The sequence below is a fragment of the Somniosus microcephalus genome, chromosome 23 (assembly GCF_052327205.1).
Source record: "Somniosus microcephalus isolate GS21.2 chromosome 23, FLI_Smic_1.0, whole genome shotgun sequence".
Taxonomy (NCBI): domain Eukaryota; kingdom Metazoa; phylum Chordata; class Chondrichthyes; order Squaliformes; family Somniosidae; genus Somniosus; species Somniosus microcephalus.
Window position 1 is genome coordinate 10909800 of NC_141009.1, and position 25775 is coordinate 10935574.

General features: G+C 43.2%; 1 protein-coding gene across 1 annotated transcript in view; it reads left to right on the top strand.

The window, feature by feature from the left end:
- The window catches only part of LOC147101644 (sulfhydryl oxidase 2-like), a 95402-nt gene that overhangs the window by 29030 nt on the left and 40597 nt on the right, over positions 1 to 25775 (top strand). Inside the window, 6 exon segments of the mRNA XM_085965374.1 lie at positions 1760 to 1860; positions 3849 to 3897; positions 7446 to 7551; positions 8836 to 8926; positions 9999 to 10144; positions 24396 to 24539. Coding sequence (XP_085821500.1) covers positions 1760 to 1860; positions 3849 to 3897; positions 7446 to 7551; positions 8836 to 8926; positions 9999 to 10144; positions 24396 to 24539 — 637 coding nt within the window.

Consider the following 25775-nt stretch of genomic DNA (forward strand, 5'->3'; position numbering starts at 1 on the left):
GGATAAAGAGCAGCTCATTGCACAGGTCAAGTGGAGACAAAAAGGAGGACATTTCAGCAAAGTAATCCTGACCAGTTATTTATTCACTTGCTCTTGTGGTTGGATTTGAAGATCTTTTTCTGGCGTTAGAGAGCAGCACTGACTGGATCTGGTACAAAGTATATTTCCATTTACTGTATACTGAAAGGCAGCTCTAATCAAGGGAATCTTGAACAATCATTTCATGGTTTTTGTAATATTGGAGACTTGGTTTCTGAACTTCGAGTGGTGTCAAAGATTAGAAAAATACTCTTGCTTTTAATTTTTCTTTACATTTTTTGAGACATTGCAAATCTTGTGAAAGGAGATTGTTCATTATTTTTCTTAAGCATTCAGCTGGAATGGACATTTCTAAGTTTGGCTGTTTGGCCTTATCTTTACCTATTTTGTATTATTGTACTCATATACACAGGTCATGTATCCAGCGTTATGAAACATTTTTTGTTCTGTATTTTGGTACTCCAGTATTCTGCCACAGATTAAAAGGATGCAGCTTTGCATCCACAGCGAGTTTCTGAGAAGAAGGGAACACTTGTATTAATGTATCTCATAAGCTTTTAAAAAGCCTACCCATGGGTTTAAATAGAAAATAAGGCATATCTACATCTGGCAAGTACCACTCAAACTGACAATCACATCCTAACATTTGGTGCCTGAAATGCAGTGTTCTGGTCCCCCACACCAATATCACTTGCCTTGGTATACACAGCAAAGGGAAACATGTCATACATTTTCATGTTACTCAAGGCAGCTTATCTGTTTCAAGAGTTTTTTTATTCATTCACTGGATGTGGGCATCGCTGGCAAGGCCAGTCTTTATTGGCCATCCCAAATTGCCCTTGAGAAGGTGATGGTGAGCCGCCGCCTTGAACCGCTGCAGTCCGTGTGGTGAAGGTGCTTCCACAGTGCTATTAGGTAGGAATTTCCAGGATTTTGACCCAGTGACGATGAAGGAACAGTGATATATTTCCAAGCCAGGATGGTGTATGACTTGGGAGGTGGTGGTGTTCCTATGCACCTGCTGCCCTTGTCCTTCTAGATGGTAGAGGTCCCAGGTTTGGGAGGTGTTGTCGAAGAAGCCGTGGCAAGTTTCTGCAGTGCATCCTGTAGATGGTACACACTGTAGCCATGGTGCGCCGGTGGTAGAGGGAGTGAATGTTTAAGGTGGTGGATGGGGTGCCGATCAAGTGGGCTGCCATTCCTGCTGTTGCCTTGAGTTTTGACATCTCTAGTTATCCAGACAGATTATCAGGGAGAAATCTGAGAGCTGAATTGGTCCTTCATACCTTACAGCACCATTAAAGTTCATATTTTAAACTGTTCAGTTGTGCAATGACATACAAGTGCTAATGTAGCTCACAATCCGGTAAGTGCACAAACCTGGGTAGGATGAATGCACATTTGATGGGTCGTCTTGCATTTGGGCTTCTCACTGGTCGTCTATAACCCTGGCCATGTTGGGACATTTATTAAACTTGCATTTGAATCATTTTAGTGGATAAAAATTTTTTGGGAGGAGGGTGGATATTTGGAGCTTGATGTCTTTGGGAATGAAATGCATTTCTATCTTCTCTGCTGTTCTCAGACAGTTACAGCATATTGCAGGTCACTAAATGGTGGGTACCAAACAAAGTTAGAGCCATAACTGAAGCCTTTTGCAAAACTTAGAGGGCGGCCAGGTTTATAGCCAGGAAATAATGCATTGAACTTTCCTTTTCAGACTGGGAATTGGCAATCCGAGTAGGTGTGGTGGACTGTGCTGAGGAGAAGAATTTTGCCACTTGTACAGAGTATGGCATTCACTTCTATCCAACCTTTAGGGTAAGGACATACCTGATGATGACTTTTGGAGAGAAGTATTGTCTTTGTGCTGTAAACTTCTGTATTTTGATATGGAAAATGAGGTCATCTTTATTGATGTTGGTACTCAATTCCATCAGTGCACCGTCTGTTCTGTTGAAATTTGATGTCCCTTTATATCCACCTGTGTGCATGGAGCACAGCACTTGCATTGTAATAATGAATTTTTAACCCATTTCACAGTAAAGTTATCTTGCATTGCAAAACCAGTTACTTTTAGTCTAACTTTTTGTACATATAAGTGGTCTCCAGCCAAAGCTGTGATGATGCACTGTTGGTTGTCATGTAGTTTATTAGCTTCCCCACAGGTTTAATGCCATCAAAAAGAAGTTGGAAGCACAGTGTACCATGGTAAGGTAAAGGACAGCAGTCACCCTGAAGAGCAGTTGTATCTCCTTATTGCCTAGCTTGAGAGGGCAGATTATCTGCTTCTCTTTCCTTTCCTCCAGTTGGGGATTGGTGCAGGAAAGCAATAAGTGGGATGAAACTAAGGACAGAACTATCTTAATGACCTAGTGAGGTACAGGCACATCTAGGGTAAAGGCATTACCTGGTGTAGCACAAAGCCATATGCCCAAGTTCAGTTCCTAGTTTGTGCTGATTTTCTGCCAAGATCCTGGTTGCGACACGGTTGTTGGCCTAAGCGCTCCTGGGTCAAGGAGGGGTAAATAAGTCAGTAGTTCCAATTCCTGATTGGTATCAAATGAAGTGACCTTGCTGAAAACAAGGGAAATAGGATCAGACTTGACGATGATGCTCTACGTGAGCAATGTGCCTATAGTGCAGGAAAATGTATCCAGAAATTTTTTAATGCAGTAAATCTTACTGGTACTTAATCAATTGCACAAAAAATGTAATTATTTTTTTCTAATTCCATCCCACTAACTTCAGATGCACTACAGTAATAGGTGGTGACACTTTTGGCTACATTGCCCAGCCTGGGCAATGCTTACTAAACAAATCTCAATTTTGTGGGAAAAAGCATTTTTCCAAGTCCCATGAGACTTGTGTAGAGGGAGTTTTGTTCTTGTTTGTAGAATGGTGCTGAGTTTTATGCCCTTACTTTCACACCTGAACTCCACCTTACATAGTGCGTTATTGGCCTTGGTTTTTCAGCAGGCTAGATATTACTGTACCTGACTTGATTTGTTAAGAGGTGCTCCTCAAGTGTTGCCAATGAGATGAAAACATGGCCAATAAAACATTACCCAACCTCTTGCTTCAGTCAGTATTTAGAACTTGGCCAGCCTGAAGGGAAATGGCTCAATTTGAACCAAAGTAGAATGGGGTGGACCGTCCATTTTCTCCTTCATCTCTTTAAAGTATAATCTGTAGAGCTGGGCAGGATTTTTCCACTGTCCCCTTAGGATCAAAACTTGAAGATATGTATTTGGGAGGTGAGTGCAATGGCAGTTGTCTCATTCTTGCTTGCACTCTCCCCTGACTCTACTCTTGTCAAATTCTAGCTAGAGCAACTGTGCCAATTTCCATCATCTTTCAAGAATTTGTATGTGCGATTGGAATATTAATTCAAGGCCCAGTTAAAATTACATTTTCTCATGGGAAGGCCTCATCTTCTGTTTCAAATGGTACGACCTGGCAGGCCACTGGACCTGATTTGCTTCAGAACAGGACCATACTTCTGCAGAACACTCTGCTGCGGTTAGAAAATGTAAATTAACCACTGCTGACTCTGGGAGGGAGAAAATAGTTTCTAATCTCTCAGTTTAGGTGACCATAACTTGCATATATATAGCACCTGAAGATGAATCTGCTTTTTCTTTTGCCAAGTTTCCTTTTTATTTTCACAACAGGACACTGCTTTCTGGGTTAAGATATAAAAATTAATTGCTGTTGGGGAGCTATTTTTATTTCCACCATCTCGTATGTTATCACTAAAAACCTGTTGTGTTAACATTGTTAATTTTTATTTTGCTTTTCTCTTGCAGTACTTCAAAGCACTTGCAGCCCAGTTCACAGCAGGAGAAAGTTACAAAGGTATGGTACGAAACAAGCATTACAGGGAAATTTCCACAATTCACAGTAAGATCGAAGAAATGTTTTATTCTACATGGCGTTTCATGTTTCCTTCAGGCCAAATCAATTGTTGTATAATATCAATACTAATCTAATACTCAAATAAAAAAAAATCAATTCTAAGCAAGAGTTTGAAATCTGACAACAATTTAAGGGTAGAAAGAAGGGGAAACAACAGTTGCCTCATAATTTTATTAGCTGTTCTTGGTTGAAACTTTGGGTAGATATTTGGATTTATTTTCTGAAACTGTCAACAGCTGTATAAAGCCTATTTTAATATTTGAATAATTATTTTCTGAGCAGTCTCCAAGTGACAATGCTTCCTGTATATGTAAAGATAGATCAGCGAGTTGTTCCTGTATAAATCTACCAATCATCAGGGCAGTTAGAAATAAAATCAATCTTAAGCCTGTAGTGGGAAACGGTCATTTGGCCCATCCAACCTGTTCCATCCAGAGTCCATGAATAATTATGCTATCATGGATGCTTTGTCCTTCTTTCCTGTCCCCCTCCTGCCAGCACCACTGTCACTTGTTATTGGAAGGAACTTGATGTTTATTGCCTACCTCCCTTAAAAAAAAAATCAAGAGATAACCATCCAGCTGTTTTTTTTTTTAAACAGGTCAATTGACCCCAAATCAACTACCTTCCCTGTGAGTCTGCTCCACTATCCTGTCAGGAGGATGGGGGTGGGTGGGTGCGGGGGGTTCTATTATCTAGCCTTAAGGTTTGTGAATTTTGTATTTGTCCTTTTGTCCTATGCTCATTGTTCAAGTTAAGTAACTTGCTTACTTCAACCTTATCTTTACATCTCATTATTTGAAAGATTTGTCGTGATGCCCGAGACTTTTCTCCAGTTTATTTACTTAAAATTTTCTTCTAACTTAGGCCTAGAATTATGCTGGCCACTCTTTTCTGCCCCTTTTTGTTGTAACTATATCCTTTTACAAGTAGGATGTCCAAAAATGTGAGTCATACTGCAGATATGGCCCCACCATTCATCTGTACAATGCCAGTACAACTTAACTTAATTTGTGATCCAGTGCACTAATTACACAGTTTGCTTTATTAATAATTGTTTTACAATAGCTAGATGCTTTTATGGTCTTTTTAATTAATTCACTGGCAAGGCCAGCATTTATTGCCCATCCCTAATTGCCCTCGAGAAGGTGGTGGCGAGCCGCCGCCTTGAACCGCTGCAGTCCACGTGGTGAAAGTATTCCCACAGTACTGTTAGATAGGGAGTTCCAGGATTTTGACCCGGGGTGATATATTTCCAATTCAGGATGGCGTGTAACTTGGAGGTGGTGGTGTTCCCATGCGCCTGCTGCCCTTGTCCTTCTAGGTGGAAGAGGTCGCGGGTTTGGGAGGTGCTGCCGAAGAAGCCTTGGTGAGTTGCTGCAGTGCATCTTGTAGATGATTAATATCTGATGATTCGCACATCCTTTTCAGCCTCTGCCAGTGGATGAAAAATACACCACCTGTGACTGGCATTGCATGGAACCTTTTTATTTGATTTCCCTGACCTTGCTGTTTTAGCTTTTTTCTTTTTGTTTGAAGATTAGTTTGGGTGGGCCACAATACCATGAACTTTGAGACCCTTCCTTTATGGGGGGCAACTAATTTATTCCCGTGGTGTTAGGCTTTGCTGAACCCCTCAATTCCACTGGCCTTTTACAAAATAGGATTATTTTGTGTTCTATACTGTATGTAGAATCATACAGCACAGAAGGAGGCCATTCTGCCCATCGTGTCTGTGCCGGCTGAAAACGAGCTATCCAGCCTAATCCCACTTTCCAGCTCTTGGTCCGTAGCCTTGTAGGTTCCGGCACTTCAAGTGAATATCCAAGTACTTTTTAAATGTGATGAAGATCTCTGCCTCTACCACCCTTTCAGGCAGTGAGTTCCAGACCCCACCACACTCTGGGTTAGAAAAGTTCTCCTCAACTCCCCTCTAATCCTTCTACCAATTACTTAAATCTATGCCCCCCTGGTTTCCCTATTAAAACCAGCAAAGGGGGGGGGGGGGGGGGGAATCTAGTTTTATGAATGGCACACTCGTGTCTATTCATTAATTGTCTTGTGTTTTGCATTAGCTGATCGAGGGGTGGCAATATAGCACTTCAGCACGATCTTGTGAATGGGATGCCTGATCAGGCTTAGTCAAAGTACACGTGGGGAAAAGACGATTTTAGTACCTTCTTTTGCAAGAAAATGAACGTATGATTCCCCGCTGTGAGTGAGGGGTTTAATTTGTGTTCAGCAAATTTTGTTAATCCAAAATTAAAATACATGTACTTATATTGAACTAACAAATTCTTCATAATCTTTTATCTCACAAAGGGTGAAGGTGATGGAGGGAGGAGTTGTGCATAAATTAACATTTCAAAACATTAAAGAAAGAGCTTGTATTTAAAATGGCACATTTCACATGCATGGGTTGTGCTGAAGAGCTCCACAACCAATCAAGTGTCGTCACTGTTTTGTAGACTGAGGTTCCCACAAACAGCAAATGAAGGAGATGACTAGTGAATTTGGTTTGCTGGTGATTTTTTTTTGAGGGATGAATGTTAACCTAAATAAGCAGATGGGATCTTGGTTTGACCTCTTATGCGAAAGACAATCTGACAATACAGTACTGCACCACACTATCAGCCAAGGTTAAGTGCTTAGGTTCGTAGTGAGACTTAAAACACACAGTGGCGAGAGTTCTACCAGCTAAGTCAAGCTGACTGTTAATACAGTAGATTAGCTAACATTTTCCCCAAATGATTTGAAAGTTGTTGTCCGACTAGTTAACTAAGGAGATGTATAATACAATTTTAAATAATCAGACGAGGATTTAAAACTCCAGTGTGTAAAATATTGAAATTTAGCCTTTCAAATGAAGAATGGTGTTTTTCCAACCAAAACCTCCATTAACAGAGGGTCTAAATCAGTTGTTACACTCCTGTTACTGCATTGAAAATATATTTGTCTATTAGAGTCTGTATTCTGGAGGAATAAATTGATTTCAAAAAGTTAATTGAGGCTCTTTAATGAAGGAGCAGCCTTCTGATGCCTTCAAGCCAGAACTCCAAAATACAAACCACTAATTGGAATGGAAAATGCAGAACTACAGTTGGGGAGGAACCACAGCAAGAAAACACAAATAGGTCTTTGTTTACTGTGAAATCAAGCTTGTGATATCAACTGAGATTTTTGTCATCTATAAGTTATCCCTTTTTTGTATTGCTGTAAGTTCCACTGTAATTGGTCCAGTTTAATTGTCATATTTCAGTATTTTGTTGTACTTCTCTGATCTATGTAATTCAAGCCTCGACGACTTCTAAATCTTGCAACTTGATTGTTACCTAGAATGAGACCCCTGGTTCCCAGTATGTAATTGCTGTGGATGAAAGACACTAAAGATGTTGAATAGTGGTGCTTATTTTATTTGATTTTGCTAGGCTCAAGAATGAAAAGATTTTATGTTCAAATATTACCAGTTGAAAATTTATGTTTTACAGGACCAGACAGAGAGTTGCAGACTGTACGACAAATAATGATTGATTTTCTACAAAATCACACTAGTGCAAACAAGCCTCCTGCTTGCCCTGTACTGGAAGCAGCCAGGTACTGTTGGAAGTATCTGTTCTTCACCATGATGCCATTTGTGTTACTTACAATGGAACAAGTAGATTATTCTTGGTACACATTTGAAGGGGGTCTTCTAAGTGTTGAAGTCTCAATTCTCTGAAGCTGAGACTGGGTGTGAAGCATGCTGTCTGTTCAATTGGGTTTCAAGAGATGCTCCACTCTTAAGTAGACCAATCAATTATGACATTGGGCAGTTTAGCCACCCATTTACATTTGTGACAAACTGGTCATTTTTAAGTGTAAATGTAATTTTTATAACTTTTTTATTTGAGGCAGAGACACTTTACCTATTTTCTCCCACCACTATGCAGAAAATCAGTCACCCTACTGCCAGCCCTACCTTTGACCCTCTCAATTCCTACATTACAACAGTGACTGCACGTCAAAATTAAAAAGTACTTCATTGGCTGTAAAGCGCTTTGGGACGTCCGGTGGTCGTGAAAGGCGCTACATAAATGCAAGTCCTCCTTCCCTCGATAATGTCACTAATTAGATTTGAATTCCTGACATTCTCTACACAGTTGCTGATATTGGTTGATCATCATTGATCTTAGGGTACTGCCCGTTGTAGTACTTAGCCATACAGACCAGAAGGTCACAGTTTCGATCCCCTGTTTGTGCTGAATTAGTTGAAAAGTCAGTGCTGTAATTGACTTTGGAGCCCATGGGCTGGAGATAAATTGTCCCATGTTCCCACTCCTAATTGGCATCCAACGAGCCCTACTTGAAAGGCTGTCGACTGTGAGGAAAAGATTTGGGGTGGCTCTGATGAGCTCAACAATCAAATAACCTGCCAATACTTGTTGTTTGGGCTCTATTGTGAGGAATGGCCACTTGAGTGAGGTACCTGATGGCTATCAGTTCACTCAGAACCATAACCAAGCAGGAGTCTGTGCCTTCAGAAGGTGGTGGGCAAAAATTGGAAACAATTTTTTTAATATTAAATATTATGGGTGTGAATCCCACATTGTACTGTTTAGTTTGGGCTCTCACCACATGCATCAACATACAGTCCGGAAGGCTTGATTTATTAATTAAATATTTTCACTTTTACTGTGCAGAAGTCTAGAATATCAGTATAGTTTAATTTTTATAGCGCAACATTTTTAAAGCTATCTCCAGTATATATTGATCTATTTTTTTAAATGTAAAGCTAATAGGGTCACTGTAAATGCCTTGTTGTATACTTTTTCCTTTTGAAATGTCTTTCTGAAAAATGTGCCTGGTCTGGTCTTCAAAACATTTTCCTCTTTATTTCAGCTCTATCTCTATCCTGTCTTTGTTGGGTAAACACCAGAAGCACTATACAGCTGTTATATTTGAAACAGAGTTGTCCTATGTAGGTCGGGAGGTGAGTTTTTGAGTTTCCCCACTTGTTTTCTTCTCTCCCTCCTACTCTTCCCCATTCTTCCTTTCTTTCCACCCCAAAAAAAAGAGAAGGGTTTATACCTTGAATCTAATTTTGATTTGCATTGGCTAAAATGAAAGTATAACAGTATCTGATACCCTTTCCACGGTCGGTTTAAAATTGAAATGAGGATCAGTGAGCAATGAAGACAGTGCTGTGAATAGGGAGGCTGATGAGACCAAGCGCGTGAATGTACATGTAACCAAATTTGTAAGGAACAAATTCTTGTACAGCATCAACTAAAGCAATCCAAGTCTGGCTGCTATAGTGCCACCGGTAGGGAGCTGAAACAATGTAAGGCCCAATGCAATGTCTTGAACGCAAGTTGTCTTCTGTTACACGGAGTCGTATGGGTTTTATTGCAAACAGTTAAATTCTGATCTGTGCAATTGATCTGAATAAAAGTGCCAGTTTGGCTTGTTTGGTAACACACTCCTTGAGGTAGAAGGTTGTGGACTCAAGACCTACTCCAAGAGCACATGATCTAGGTAGACACTTGGCAGTGCAGTACTGGGTGCATGATCTAGGTAGACACTTGGCAGTGCAGTACTGGGTGCATGATCTAGGTAGACACTTGGCAGTGCAGGACTGGGTGCATGATGTAGGTAGACACTTGGCAGTGCAGGACTGGGTGCATGATCTAGGTAGACACTTGGCAGTGCAGGACTGGGTGCATGATCTAGGTAGACACTTGGCAGTGCAGTACTGGGTGCATGATCTAGGTAGACACTTGGCAGTGCAGGACTGGGTGCATGATCTAGGTAGACACTTGGCAGTGCAGGACTGGGTGCATGATCTAGGTAGACACTTGGCAGTGCAGGACTGGGTGCTGTATGTCAGAGGCTCGGCTCTTTGGATGAGATGTTAAATTAAGGCCGTTTGTGGCAATATATCCTGTACTAGTATTCACTATGCCGAACAAATGGGAGATTGATAAAAAGGTGCTTATTGGGACATCTATGTAATTAAAATATTCATGCCATGATATTTATAAGTTTTCATTGTTTTGTAACAGGTGATACTCGATTTGATGCAGTATGAAAATATTGTGGTAAAACGAGCAATGGATAAAGACAAAAAGTTGATGGCGAAATTAGGTATTGATTCAGTGCCAACTTGCTACCTGCTCTATCCCAATGGCTCCCATGGATTAATTTACATGTAAGTGTACAACAGTTTTTGCAATAGCAAAACGTACAGAATTTTTCACCAAATCGTATAGATTTTAATGGGGGGGGGGAAGCGGAGAGCTGCAATGCATTGGAAAAGCCAGTGTGCGATGTCGCAGAAAGGTAAAATATGGGTTCCTGCTTAAAGTTCCTCATGTGGTGAGTGCCCAATCTACTCTACATGAAAAGGAGGCAGAGATAGTTGCCAGATGACCTCATCCTTGGGAGGAAAGGAAGAGTTGCCCTCAGTCGCACTGCACGCCCAGGAACTAGTTCGAGCGGCATCAGAAAATATTTTCTAGCAGATCGCCTTGTCTTGTCTTTTCCCCTGGAAGGGGCTTTGGGGATAGAAGGTAAAGGAGAAAATGTATGCTCTACAGGAATTCAACTTTTAATTCTCTCCTCTTGGATGTGGATTTGTATCCACGAGCTGCCTGTTTTTGACAATCGCTTGTCAACTCAATAATTTACAGATTTGGCCACCATGTTGCAATTAAAATTTCACAGGCATCATTTGTTTCTGCCATGAGTTCCTTTTAGGATGAGTTTTTAACCCATTTGTTTGCACATCTGTAATGAGAAAGCCCCATTGGAAATTGATTCTCATTTGAGGGCTCTGCTGCTCTGACTCAAAAATAACTGAAAAGCAAATAAATGTCGTCATATTTTCTCCTAATTTTTTTAAACAAGAATTCTACTTCACAGTACTATTTCCTTGTCTCTCTACCTTTGGTGATTCCTCTTACTGCTTGAATTTCACAGCCTTTTGTAACATCTCTTGTAACTGAGTGCACATTGACCCCTTGAACACATGACCTCTCATACTATGGATTGGATATGTTTATATTAAAACTGCTTCTTTCCAGTCAATGCCAGAATCCCAAGGAAATGTGCCTCAGTGTGTTATTGTCCAAATAGTGCAGAATAAATGAACAATATTTACCACTCTGTAGGTGATGCTATTCTGATTTAATACAAATTTATACTGACTTGAGCGAAAATTTCAATCTAATTGTGGATTTCATTTGAAGTTTCTTGTTAGCAATTAGCATAAGAATCCAAATCCCCTTTTGGTAGGTTGGAAGTAAACCAGTTGTTCGTCTAAATATACTTTATTTTGACCTGTGTAAAGTTATGGAATAAAACCAGATATTTGTTCCACTTCTCCACGAGGATTAGCCTTTTTAAGGAATTTAGTGTTCAATTTATGAGTTTTGATGTATGAACAACGTGGTTATTTAAACTTTCGATTGAGAAAACTACGAATGAAGGAAGTTAATTTTATTTTGATCACTGCCATAATGAGTAGGAGTGCTTGAACTCCTAACAAAAGTACTGAGACTGAAACTAGCAGTTAACCCAACGTGGTTTAATGCACTAGTAAAAGTTACAAACAAAAACGCAGGAGAGACTCTATACAGGTCTGTACACCAACTGGTTCCACGAGGACAGAGGGGGAACGCCTCTCCCCTCTGACGTCATCACGTTTCCCGCCGTTGGGAATGTCACGTGACCTGTGTGATGGCGTCATCACGCTGGATCGCCATTTTACCGAACCTGCGCTGTTTATACAGAGCAAACACTTAAAGGTAACAAGCCCGTGTTAAAGGCAATTATATACATTACTGCAAGAGTCTCCTGGTAGCTTTGCCACATACGCCCCCCCAAGAATTGTCTTTAATAAGGAAAGTCAATCGCAGAGGAGGTCGGACAAGCCTGTTTGAACGACTCCTAAATTCCCGAGAGGAATACGCTGAGCAGCTGGTGAGCTGGAGGGGATAGCGGCCTGGTCAGGTGCGGCAGCAGCCGGCGGTCGACCCCTACGCGGTGGCTGAGCGGGCTCGACTGGCTGTTCAAGGTCCAAGTGCGTGGGCTTGAGGCGATCGACGGAGATGTGGTCCGGCCTGCCCCTGAGGTCGACGAAAAAAGTCTTAGCCCCTGTCTGTAAAACCCAGAAAGGACCCGTATGCGGAGGCTGGAGCGGGCTGCGATGGGCGTCTTGACGAACGAACACGAATTTGGCCTTCATCAACTCCACTGGAATGTGGGAGGCAGGAAAATCGTGTTGCGACATCGGAACTGGCCGGAAGCACTGGGCCGCTTCCCGCTGAGTGGCTGCGGACCCACGGCTGTGTAGGGGACGGCAGGAATTCGCCTGGTACCCGGAGCGGCTGGCCGTAAACCATTTCCGCGGCCGAAGCCTGCAGGTCCTCCTTTGGCGCCGTGCGCAACCCCAGCATAACCCAAGGCAGTTTATCGACCCATGCCGCGTCCAGGAGGCTGGCCCTGAGCGACGCCTTCAAAGAACGATGAAAACGTTCACACAGCCCATTCGCCTGCGGGTGGTAGGCCGTGGTGCGATGGAGTTTGGTGCCTAAGGCTGAGGCCACCGCGTTCCAAAGCTCAGATGAGAACTGTGGACCGCGGTCGGACGAAATATCCATCGGAACCCCAAAGCGTGCTACCCATGACGAGATAAAGGCTCGAGCGACATCTGCAGAGGTGGTAGACGTCAGGGGAACCACCTCTGGCCATCTCATGGTGCGATCTACCATCGTCGGAAGGTGTGTGAAACCCCGCGACGGCGGGAGTGGCCCCACAAGGTCGACGTGGTCGAACCGACGTTCCGGTACCTCGAAGGTGGCCAAGGGGGCCCTGACATGTCGTCGTACATTGGCTCGTTGACAAACCACACGTTTTCGCCCAGTCGCGGATGTCCTTGCGCATCCCCCTCCAGACGAATTTGGATGCTAGCAACTTCTGCGATGCCCTCGCACCAGGATGCGAAAGTCCGTGTATGGCGTCGAAAACTTTCCGACGCCAGGTGGACAGAACAATCGGACGGGGGTCTCCCAAGGAGACGTCAGAGTAAAGTGGTACCCGCCGAATGGAACGGCACATCCTTCGGTTGAAGGCTGGCGGAGTCAGAACGAAAGGCTCGAGTGTCCGGGTCGGCCGCCATTCTCGCATAATCGATCCCCAACTGCACGGCTTGGACGGTGGCGCGGGAAAGGCAATCCGCTACCACATTGTCCTTGCCGGCCACGTGCTGGATGTCGGTGGTAAATTCAGAAATAAATGTAAGCTGTCGCTGCTGTCGAGCCGACCACGATTCGGCAGTCTTGGCCATCGCGAATGTCAGCGGATTGTGGTCGACAGACGCAGTGAAGTGGCGTCCTTCGAGCAGAAAACGAAAATGGCGAATGGCCAAAAACAACGCCAACAGCTCCCTGTCAAAGGTACTGTACTGGCGTTCGTGCCGTCGCAGCTGGCGGCTAAAAAACGCCAGTGGTTGCCACGTGCCGTCGACCCATTGCTCTTGGATGGCCCCTATGGCGTAGCCCGATGCGTCAGTCGTGAGAGCGATGGTGGCTCCTGGCAGGGGGTGTGCCAACATTGTCGCATTCGCGAGGGCGGCCTTCGTGTCCCCGAAAGCGCAGTCCATTTCCGGCATCCAAACTACGGGCTCCTTTCCCGGCTTCCCTCTGAGGGCCTCGTAGAGCGGCCGCATGAGCTGTGCAGCCCTGGGAACAAAACGATGGTAAAAATTTACCATACCCAGGAACTCCTGGAGTGCCTTCACGGACTGGGGCCGCGGGAATGCGGTGATCACCTCCACCTTAGCCCGAAGCGGCATTGCCCCCTCTGAAGTGATGCGGTGGCCTAAGAAGTCGATTTGCTGCAGGCCGAACTGGCATTTGGCCGGGTTGACAATGAGGCCGTGCTGCTGAAGGCGACGAAAGAGAGTGCGCAGATGCTTGAGGTGGTCCTCCTTTGTGGCGCTGGCGATCAGTATGTCATCTAGATAGACGAACAAAAATTTGAGATCCCGCAGCACCGAATCCATTAGGCGTTGGAATGACTGCGCCGCGTTTTTAAGTTGGAAAGGTATGCGGAGGAACTCAAACAGGCCAAAAGGGGTGATGATCGCTGTCTTTTGTACGTCCTGGGGATGCACCGGTACCTGATGGACCCACGGACGAGGTCGACTTTGGAGAAAATCGAATTCCCCGTCAAATGTGCGGAGAAATCCTGTGTGCGGTATGGGGTACCGGTCGGGGGTCGTGACATCATTGAGGCGGCGGTAGTCACCGCAGGGTCGCCATCCACCCCCGGGCTTAGGGACGATGTGGAGAGGCGAGGACCAGGGACTATTCGACCGGCGAATAATCCCCAACGTTTCCATGGCGGCGAACTCCGCCTTAGCAGCCGCGAGCTTGCTGGGCTCTAGCCACCGTGCCCTGGCGTAGATGGGAGAGCCGGTCGTCGTTGTATGGTGCTCCACCCTATGTTTGGCGGTCGAAGCCAAGAAGGTGGGCTTAGTCAGCTCCGGAAAGTCCCAGAGGAGGCGGGAGAAAACGTCGGGGGGTGGCCGAGCGCAGGAGACCGAGTGCGGTGCAACCGTGCCGCGCATACAGGGAATACAGTCGAATGTGGCGGCGTGAACGAGCCGACAATTTTGGCGCATAAAAAGTCGGCGCCTAAGAGTGCCTGTGAAATTTTGGCGGTGACGAAGTCCCATATAAAGTGTTGGCCACTGAAGCAGACCTGGACCCGCCGTGTCCCGCAAGTACGAATCGCACCCCCGTTGGCAGCTTGGAGGGGAGAACCACGCCTGTCGGACCGAAGGTCGAGGACTGACGCGGGAAGGATGCTGCACTGCGCCCCTGTGTCGCACAAAAAATGACGGCCTGAGATGGAGTCGGTTAAATAAAGTAGTTTCCCGGAATCGCCGAACGCCATCGTGGCCGCGGGGCACGCCCCGGAGTCGGTGTTCTTCACACGCAGTTGCTTGTTAGGTGTTTTGGGCACAAAACTGCAAGGCGGACGGCAGCTTCTGGCCTTCACGCCAAACCGAGCGTGGTAATAACAGAAACCGGCTGTTGGAGGCATCGAGGCAGGGCCCTTTGGGGCGGGGCGTTTCGCGACGGCGCAGTATTGTTGTCGGACTGCGTATATTTTATCCGCCTCTTCGGCGAGCGCTATGCAATCCCCGGCGTCCGATCTGGCGAGGGCCGCCTGCACCTGTTCGGGCAGTTGACTGAGGAACAGTTCGCGGAACAGGAAACATTGCGGTTCAGACCCCAGGAGAGTGAGCATCTGGCTCATCAACTCCGAAGGTTTGGAGTCTCCTAACCCGGGCAGCGTGAGTAGGCGGCGTGCGCGCTCTGCCTTCGTAAGGCCGAATACCTGCATTAGCCGTGCCTTAATGGCGACATACTTGTCGGTGGCCGGGGGGTTCTCCAGTAGGCTGATGATCCTCGATGCTGTTGAGTGCGGAGACCACGTAAAGATGACGGGTCTGATCCTGCACGACGTTGCGGAGCTCGAACTGCGCCTCCGCTTGTACGAACCAGGAGGCCGCCTGTTGTTCCCAAAATTGGGGGAGCTTCAAAGCCACTGCGTTGGCTTCCATCATGGCCCTGCGTTCCGTTTCTGCCACGAAGAACGTCCGCGAGGATTCGGGGTCACCAATGTAGGAGTGCTTGAACTCCTCACGAAAGTACTGAGATTGAAACTAGCAGTTAACCAAATGTGGTTTAATGCACTAGTAAAAGTTACAAACAAAAACGCAGGAGAAACTCTATACAGGTCTGTACACCAACTGGTTCCATGAGGACAGAGGGGGAATGCCTCTCCCCTCTGACGTCATCACGTTTCCCGCCGTTGGGAACGTCACGTGACCTGCGTGATGATGTCATCGCTGGATCGCCATTTTACCGAACCCGCGCTGTTTATACAGAGCAAACACTTAAAGGTAACAAGCCCCTGTTAAAGGCAATTATATACATTACTGCAAGAGTCTCTTGGTGGCTTTGCCACAGGACCCTCTTTTCTCTTCCCCTAGCCCAGATAGTTGAGTTCCCCCATGCTTGGCCTGCTGGTGAATATTTTAGCTTCTAATTGATCAAGTAGTTAAATAGATCAAATTCTCAGCATGGTGCAGATAATACAATCCACTTTAAAAAATGTGATACTAAAAGTGCTACTTTCCTGACCCGAGTCTAAAGATCAGAGCTGCGCTGATAGTAAATTCTACCAGGTACTGGCTGTCCGTGCAACTGTTACCAAACCTGGTGGATCAAGAATCCACAGTCTGAAAAATCAATTAAAAACACTTAATTGTGTTTTAGCTGATGAATGCAAAACTAAGCCCCAACATGCCTAGGAATGTTTGCATTTCTGGAGTGCGAGTAATGGAGGTTCTACTATTAAGTAGGTTTTGGTCTTCAACCTATTTGTGTTCCTGCTTTATTTTTCTTTGATTCCCCCCCCCCCCCCCCCGGAAAACAAAATGGCCTAAAGGCTAATCCTATTGGGTGCAGTAGTACTTTTGCCAGTCTGCATTTTAGCCTGGAGTAATGGGCATCTGGTGGAGCTTAGACCCGGCATTGTGTTTATATACACAATCCCCTAATGGACAGCCTGTGGTTTTCTTATGAAGCAGATCTCCTTAAGCTCCATTTGCAAGGAGCTTTTTCAAATTCACAATCAAATTTAGGAAGCGCATTGGAAATAACGTAAAATAATTTAATTTGGGTTTACATGGCGCATGAGCCGAATACCTGTTCGTTGTATTTCTCTCTGCTTGGAGCGACTGCAGCATCTCGACAAACATTGGATCCGATTCACTTCATTTCAGCAAATATAATGGAGGGCAGATCTGAGCTAAAATAACACTTAATTTTAGCATTTATTTTCCTTGTTTTTAAACATTTATAATATAGCCTTGTTTTAATTTGCAATAAAAATGAAATATTGCCGTCTTAAACGTCAGTGACTTTCACATAGCAGCAAAAAATAGGAATTACAAAAAAAAGTGAAAGGAATCTAATTAATCCTCAATTGGAAAATGGAGCAGTATTTACATTGTCGAAGTATCCAACAAATCCATTCCTAGTACCTTTTTGTTATATTATAACCTGTCACAAAGTCAACTGTAAAATGTGTCGTATAGGAACACCTTTCATGCATGGTTTTTGGTAGGGTTGCAAAATTCCAGGAATTTTTAAGAGGAAACTTTCCATGGGAACTTTCGGGAATTTGGGGAATTTATGGGCATTTTGAGTTTTTTTGCACACTGATGGTTTTTGTCTCTGACCCTTGTATTATCTTTGTCATCAAAATAGACATACTGTTCCATACAAATAAAAACAGGCTTTCAAAACTTTATTTAGGTTATAATTTTGAACTTTATTGAACCCCCACAAAAAAGACCCATCTAAAATAAAATAAAAAGAGCGTCAGCTTATTTAGCCTGTAATTTGTCCTTATTTTGTCCCTTTGAGTCTTCTACTCCTCATTGCTCCTCCTGATTCTCTGACTCTGGCTCTGACGTGTCCATTTCCTCCTCTGTGTCAGTGTCTAGCTGTGTGGTGGACACTTCTGTATCTGGCTCAATAAGTTGTAGGTTCGCCCGGATAGCCCCCAGTTTCTCCACTCATTAGTCAGCCTGTTGCGCACCTTTGTATGCGTATTCCCAAAAAGTGACCAGTTTCATAAAGAGGCCGCTGATGAAGCTGGGATTTGGAGTATCACCGATGCAATGGGTGACAGGGTCTCAGATGCACAAAGTCCCTTCCACCAGGTATGTGCACTGATCTGCTTGCATGATTCCCATATCCCGTCCCCATTCCAAAAGACCTTGCTTGGTAGAGAACTTTGCCAGACTTCCCAGAACTTTGCCCACATCCAGATTGAGGTGGCGTGAGAGGGTAGAAATCACACTGCTATTGATCTGTTCTCCAGAAAGTATTGATCTCCCAACATGCTTTGGGACCAGCATGTATGCTGCAGCATGAATCGGCTTGACACAAAATTCTTGACACGTCTGTATGAATTGAACAATTGCCTTCTCCTCTGCTTTGAGCAGCAGGGATGTGGGTAGGGCAATGCTGATTTGTTCTTTTAAAACACATCATCTAGCAGTATTTTCTTAATGGTGGTTTCCATATCCCCAGACTGGGATATTGCCATTTCTTGCAGCGACTCCTTACCCTCCAGAAGGCTGTTGTACATTATGACAACGCTACCCCATCTAGCATTGCTGGGCAGCATCAGTATGGTGTTCTTGTTCTTTGTCGTTTGCTTGGAGTTGTAGGTTGCTGCAACTACCTGTTTTCCCTTGACATACGTAACAACTTGCTTGGCTCTCTTGTACAGTGTTTCCATGGTTCTCAAACCCATGATGCCCTTGAGTAGGTTGAGCCCATGAGCTGCGCACCCAATAGATATAATATGAGGGTAGGCCTCCTCTACTTGAGCCCAAGCAGCCTTCATATTCGCAGCATTGTCAGTAACTACTGCAAAGACCTTTTGTGATTCAAGATCATTGATGACCGCTTTCAGCTCATCAGCAATGTATGTGCCTATGTGTCTGTTATCCTTCGTGTCTGTGCTCTTGAAGAACACTGGGAGAGGAGTGGAGATGATGTAGTTTGTGATGCCCTCCCCTCGTACATTTGACCACCCATCTGAGATAACTGCAACACAGTCTGCGATCTCTATCATTTCTTTGAGCTTTCCTTGGACTCTGTTATACTCAGCCTCCAGCAAATAAGTAGACAAAGCATGTCTGGTGGGAGGACAGTATGCAGGGCGAATAACATTGAAAAATCTCTTCCAGTACACATTGGCGGTGAGCCTATCGCATATACAGCTCAAGCAAGGCACTCATCTGCATTCTTCTGGCTATGGTTATCCATTGTATCAAAGAACCTTCCAAGTGGGCCAGGAGTTGCTGATGATAAGGAGCCTGATGCTGAATGAGAACCATCATCTTCTTGAATGGAAGCAGAGGAACTCTGGGCTGACTGCTGTGAGCTTTGAGTGAAGTTGTTGCACTTGGATAAATGCTGCTGCATCTTTGTGGCATTCTTTACATATGGCTTTGTACAGTGTTTGTATATGTACGCAGTCTTTCCATCTTTAATGCCTGGGGTAAAATGCTTCCACACATCCGATGGTAAATGTGGAATTGTTCTATGCAGAGAAATAAAGGGCATTCGTCTCTGCCGAACTGCGGTTGATCAGCACGATTGCAACAGGGTGAGTAAATTTTTCCTGATGCTCCATGTGATGGAAGCATGACCTGTGCACGCACGACGCTACATCACCAATAGAGGGAGCTAATCACTCATCCAACCATCCAACCAATCAGGACACATTTGTTCACAGTCACACACAACACTTGTAATTATTAAAACAAGCCAAGTAAGAAGATAAACATATATTGATTAAGAAATTCCTTAATAATTAAGATTCCATCTCTGTTAGTAATTTTAAGAGAGGACCTGTGGGGAAAAAAATGAAAGAAATACAAAAAAAAAACAATATTATGCTAGCATGTGCTTTTTTGGGGAAAAATTCCCAAGCTAAACGTCCCGTGGAAATTTTCTGGAAATTTACCGGAAACTTTCCACCCCTTCGCAACCCTAGTTTTGGGCCTTCTAAATATAGGGAAGCAACTTGTACATTGGATTCTGATTATTCCCACTCAGATGGTATTTAATTTGAGTTCTTGTAGGAAGACCTTTTATTCTGAGAATTTGGTGCAGCACTGGCTTGCTTGACTTCGCTTTGACTCAGCAGGGCCAACAAAGAATCCTGTAAATTTTAACATGTAGATTCCAGTGTTTATATTCTTCATTTAGTAACTAATGAAGAGCAACAGCAGTTCTGTAAACCACAATACAAATGATTTGAGTCAGAAACAGAAGACCATTTGTGAATCGGGGTCTCACTTTTTGTCTATAGGGGGGTCTCTGTGTATGAGTTCTCACTGAGGTCTTGCTTTATGTATGTATAGGGAGAGGGGTCTTGCATTTTTTATGTATAGGGCGTCATAATCAAATGTGGCTCACTCACTGGTTTTGGTATGTGTCTGGCCCTCTGCTTCAAAAGGTTGGACATCCCTACTCGATACTGTTTGAGTATCTTCTATTTCATTCCAAAAACTTGCATCTCTAAGTTATACTGCCAACTTAGTGCCAGTTAATTCTTTATTGTGAGCAGTTCTGTTCTGTTTTGTAGCTTCATATTTACCAGTACCCGGGCCAAAATGACCAAACGAATCCAACTTAAAACAACCTGCAGTTAAGTTGTGGACTGGAGTACACTTAAAACCAAAACAACTGCTGTACTTTTAAAATATTTGTAATATTCCTAAATTGATGCTAATCTTCATGCATATTTAATCTTGCTTGCCGTGCAGAATTATACAGAGAAATAAATCGAATTGTTATAATGGACCAAAATCAAAACCTGCGCCTGTACTTTGATGAAGTGGCTCCCAAGAGCGGGTATTGAAGACCTTTTGGGCACAGCCATTTTCTAAAATCTTGCTTTCCTTCAAAGCAAATCGCAGACTGCAGAGCCTCCACATCCAATATTGGGTGTTTTAAATTTGCTGCTTGGAGTGCTGCCAGGAAAGTACTTTTAAGCCTGGACAGTAACTGGAGGCACTTCCTGCACATATGTCACGCTGATGTCTGACTTTGTGCTTTTCCTTGCAACAGTTTGCTTGTCAGAAACAGCGAGTAATGTGTAACTGTGTGCAAAACTACAGGAGGAAAATTATATATATATATATATATGAGCAAGAAAGAAAAATACTTGGATTTATATATCACATCTTTGAAACATTTCAAAGCATTTTATACCTGTATGTATGTTGAATACTGTAGAATGCTAATCAAGAGATTGCATCAGCATCTTAACAATGGGATCATGATTTAGCCTTTTTTTGGTGCCTTAAGAGTTGGTAGTATTTGAAGGAATTGCGCCCAGTTAGATGAGAGAGAGATTAACTTTTTTTCTAAAATAGCTCTGGCTAATAACCGTACCTGCTGTGCTGAATAGTTTTAATTCTGATGTTTGGTGAAATTTATTTTAAGTGCTTGTAGGTTTGGATATGTTGGTTTTTAATCCTGGAATATTTGAAATGAGTTGGAGAATATTGGATTTTCTTTTCTTGATTTACCTCCGTTCTAAATGTGCACTGACTCTTCATTTTGAAACTAAATGGATGAATAAAAGCATAAGAATACTTTTACCCTTTTGTGAAGCATTTCCTGTTTTCAGTTTGTGGGATTAGTTACTTGCCCTAAGTAAAGTTGCACACTTCGTTCCTTGAATTGAGTGGCCTGATTCCCTCCCAAAATAATGCAGTCTAATGTAATGTGCAATGTAATTTTTAGCATTAATAGAACTGGGAGCTGTAAAATTGACAGATTCCATTTTCTTTTTTGAGGGGTGGGTTGTATGGGCTCTGAACTCGTATGTATGCATTTATGTATAATCCCGATAGCTCAATGACCAGTATGAAAACATTTTAAGCACAGAGAAACCTTTGTGATCTTAATATAGTAGTGAATTATCGTCCTTCTGTGTTGGGATTGCATGAGCCCTGATGCAATGACACTGTCCTATAACTAATGGTGTTGTAGAAATTATTTTTTCTTTTTTGCTCTGCTGAATGAACAGAAACACCATGGTTAGTGCAATAGAGTCTGTTGCTGGTGCTTTTAACCTTTAGCCTACTGAATAAGCAGGCGTCAGTCATCCTGCTAGTGCAACAACTCTTGCCCCTAGCTATTGTAACTCTTGTGACGCTGCATAAGGCAGCTTGCCATGCACTTCAGAAAATAAATGCTGACTGTAGCTTTAAGGATTAATGCTTCAGAATCACTGAGTTTAATGGAACATGCAGCCCAACATTTGTTGCCCATTTCAGGTTAATAAAAGCACATTATCTTGCATGACTCTTGTCTAATGAATGTGGACTGCCTCTGTCTGGCACCAGCTTACTGTTATAATTCATAAGCTTTTTTAAAGAAACTGAAATAGCTTGGTAATCCATTTTTTGATGTGTTCTTGACCTACAGTATATGTTTTTGCAGTAAATTGAGTGCTGCAATGAAAGCAATTTAACTTTGTTAATCTGATCTTAAAATAACCTGGTTTAATATATCCTTGTGATCATACAATATTACAGTATGCACCAGCATTTTTCTCATGAGCCACCTCATCTATTTTCACTCTCCTGCGAGCTCCTTAATTTTTTTTAATGCAACCATCTAATTTCCTTTTAAAAGAATGAGCACATTTTTTCCTGCTTCAACGACAGCTTGTGGCAGGGTTCCACCCCCTGCATAAAGACTTTTCTAACCATCTCCTACAAATCATTGAGATGATCAAGTCATGCCCCCTCATTAACCCTCTCCGCTCCAGTGAAAATAGCCCTAGGTCTCTGTTGCTAACTATAAACCCTTAACCCTGGTAACTTCCTTGTGAATTTATCCTTTCTATTGTAGGGAATTCAACTCCAATTGGATACAATGATATTTTATTTAAGACTTGTACTGTAATGTGTTAAGTTTTTTACATGAGCGATGGTTTACAGAACCAACCAGAAAGTATATCACCTGTTCCATCCTGACTAGAAGTGTGCCTCTTGATGCTATACGATAGGTCTGTTCCCCTCCTTCTGGATGTTTCGCCTCTCACCTCGGCATTCTTCTACATTAAACAGCCTGAGCGCTGTCCTTTACACACCAAAAAACAGAACTACACACGTACCATACATCCCTTGTTTTCGATCACTCTACTATGCATACATGCCTGCAGCAATCGGATTCCAGATCATGTCCTATCTTCCTAGCATTGTAACTGAGGTTTGATACGGTTTGCTGACTCGCTGTTCTCTATACAATAGCAGCTCACCATGCTATCGCCACGCTTTCGAGCAGCTTAACCCTTTCTTACACTATAATGGGGTGGCTAAAACTCTGCACAATCCTCCAACTGCAGTCTATAAGGTCTTTTACAAGTTTATCATTGGTCAAAAATGGCCTGCCTTTTAGAAATTGGTGGTGACGGACTCTGACAGTTGAGAGAATGTGAGTTGATTATCGAGCAATGATCATCACAAAGGCCTAACTGACTAGCCTGTTATCTCTGGCACTTTGATTTGAATGTATGTTGGCTGCAACGATCCTTTTTGTTAAATCAGTTTGAGGATTGTCAACCAACTTCCAGTGCGGGTGGGCCCAGAACTTTCTCCAACTCAACATTGAATAAATCAAAACCATCCTGATTAGAACCCACTAAAAGCTCTACAGCATTGCCTCTGATTCTTTTCCTTCTGTGGCTGCTTGCTTAGACTCAACCTAATGGTGTGTAACCCGAGTGTCCTGTTAGACGCTGAACTCAGCTTCAGATCCCATATCCTATCTATGACCACGTTTTCCCATTTCCACCTCCGTAACATGAACCACCTCTGTCCTTGCTTCTTCCCCCCAGTGCTGCTGAAAACCTTATTCATGTCTTTACCATCTCCAGCCTTGATTTTCTTCAATACGTTCCTTGCTAACCTCGAGCTCCACCCTACTTGAGCTCCACCCTACTTAAACTCCAACTCATCTAAACCTCATCCTAGCCTGCACTCTCTCAGTCCTGTCACTACTGCTCTTCCCAACTTGTTGAATTCAATATCCTTATGTTTGCTTACAAATCTCTCTACAGCCTAGCCATGCCAATATGCCAGCACTTGGCCTCTGCTCTTCTGAATCAGGCCGCCTTTGCATTCCCTCAACCTCCTTCCCATTCCCCCTTCAGAGGCAGAGCCTTCAGGTGTCTTGCCTCCACATTTTGTAACACTCTCCCTAAGCTCCTCCATTTTGTTACCTTTCTTGCCTTCCAAAGCTGCCTATCATTCTAAATGGTTGTGATTCTTTATTTTGCAGAAATGATTCATCGGGCTTCATCCAAATTCCCTACATTGCCTTTTATTGGGCTGGTGACTACATGCGCACTTGTATGTAGATGGCTTTTTATGAACATATGTTTAAACTAAGTGTTTGCAAAAACATCCAATAGATTTTAACCTAAGTCCTATTCCTTACATGCTGAGCTCTAATCTAATGCAAGTTGTATATCCAGGCAATCCTAATGTCTGGTTTTTATATGAATGTATTTTATTAGATTCTAAACCATCTCGATGTACAATTTGTCAATTGATCTGATGCTTATATGGGTCTTCATGCCACATACAAGAAAACTAATGTAATTCAGTAAAAAAAAAATTTTTTTTAATTCAATTGCCACCTTTAGGCATATTGGCTGTAAATTTCCTTGCCTACCTGGGGGCTTTATTGATGGTCTTAGACTGATTTTAATATGAATATACTAACTATATGTCTTGGTTACTTGACATAATAACATTTTCTGTTTTTCTAAAACAGGCAAAAGCCTCTACGATCATTCTTTTCTTCCTATTTAAAGTCACTGTCGGGGGTAACAAAGAGACTGTCTTCTCGAAACACTTTACCTGTGAGGCAGAAGGAAGAGATAAGCGGTCTCGTAAAGCCATGGAAGGATTTTGATCGGTATGTCTTTCTTTCCAAAACTTGGTGCCTTTAGAAGCAGATAATCGGGTTGTGAGTGTGAATCTTTGGAAATCTCTAACCCCAGAGGGCTGTGGATGCTCCAACGTTGAGTAGATTCAAGACTGGATTTTTGGGCACCAAGGGATAGGGCGAGAAAGTGGAGTTGAGGTACAAGATCAGCCTTGATCTTGAATGGTGGAGCAGGCTCGAGGGGCCGTATGGCCTACTCCTCCTATTTATGTTCTTGTTCTTATCGTGAGTAACCTTTGATCTGCCTGATGGGAATGTCATCAATTCACAGCATGGCATGTTGGTATCGTCCACTTGTTCACTTCAGTGAGGCCAGCAGCAAATGTCCTGTCCTGTTGGTTGATGTTGAGAGTGGTCGTAGACATTGAGAATTCTGTTGCTCATCTTGCCACCCAGATGTCATTAAAGAAGGAACTTATACTTGTGTGCTACCTTTCATGTCCTCAATGCACCATGGTGCTTCACAGCTAATGAATCATTTAGAAGAGGAGATTATAAATATAGCTTTCAAAATACATCTTCAGCAAGAAAAGCCTTCTGCTACAACTTCACTGCTGCTGGTCCATTCTTTTACTGAGGTTGTTGAGCAGAAAATGGGTGAATCTAATTTAAATTTTAATGTAAACCAGTACAAGAGAATATCTGTGTTCTGCTCTCCCTCCTCCCCCACCTTATCAGATCTTGTTTCTTTTTTTAAAAAGGTTGACTATGGCAGTGGAAATATAGACTTTTTATATAGCGCCTTTCACAACTTCAGGACGTACCAAAGCACTTTACAGCCCGTGATGTACTATTGAAGTGTAGGCACTATTGTAGTGTAGGAAACGCGGCAATGTCCAATGTGGAAATGAGGCTCACATAGTCATGTCAGGAAACTTTTTTTTTGAAGGCGTGTTTTATACATTACAACAGTGACTGCACTTCAAAATGTACTTCATTGGCTGTAAAGTGCTTTGGGACGTATGGTGGTCGTGAAAAGCGCTATATAAATGCAAGTCTGTCTTTCTTTCTTGTATAGCAACTTTACACCTGGTTTTGAAGCTAGAAATTATGCACCTAAAGGGTAGCAATCTCCTCTATAAGGAAACCAACAAAAAATACTCTGCCGTCTCTTTTTTAAAAAAAGAAGGCTAAGGAATCTTACCTGAGATGAACTGGAGGTCTCCTCTCCACAGAAATCATTACTAAAAGGTGATCATCTCTGGT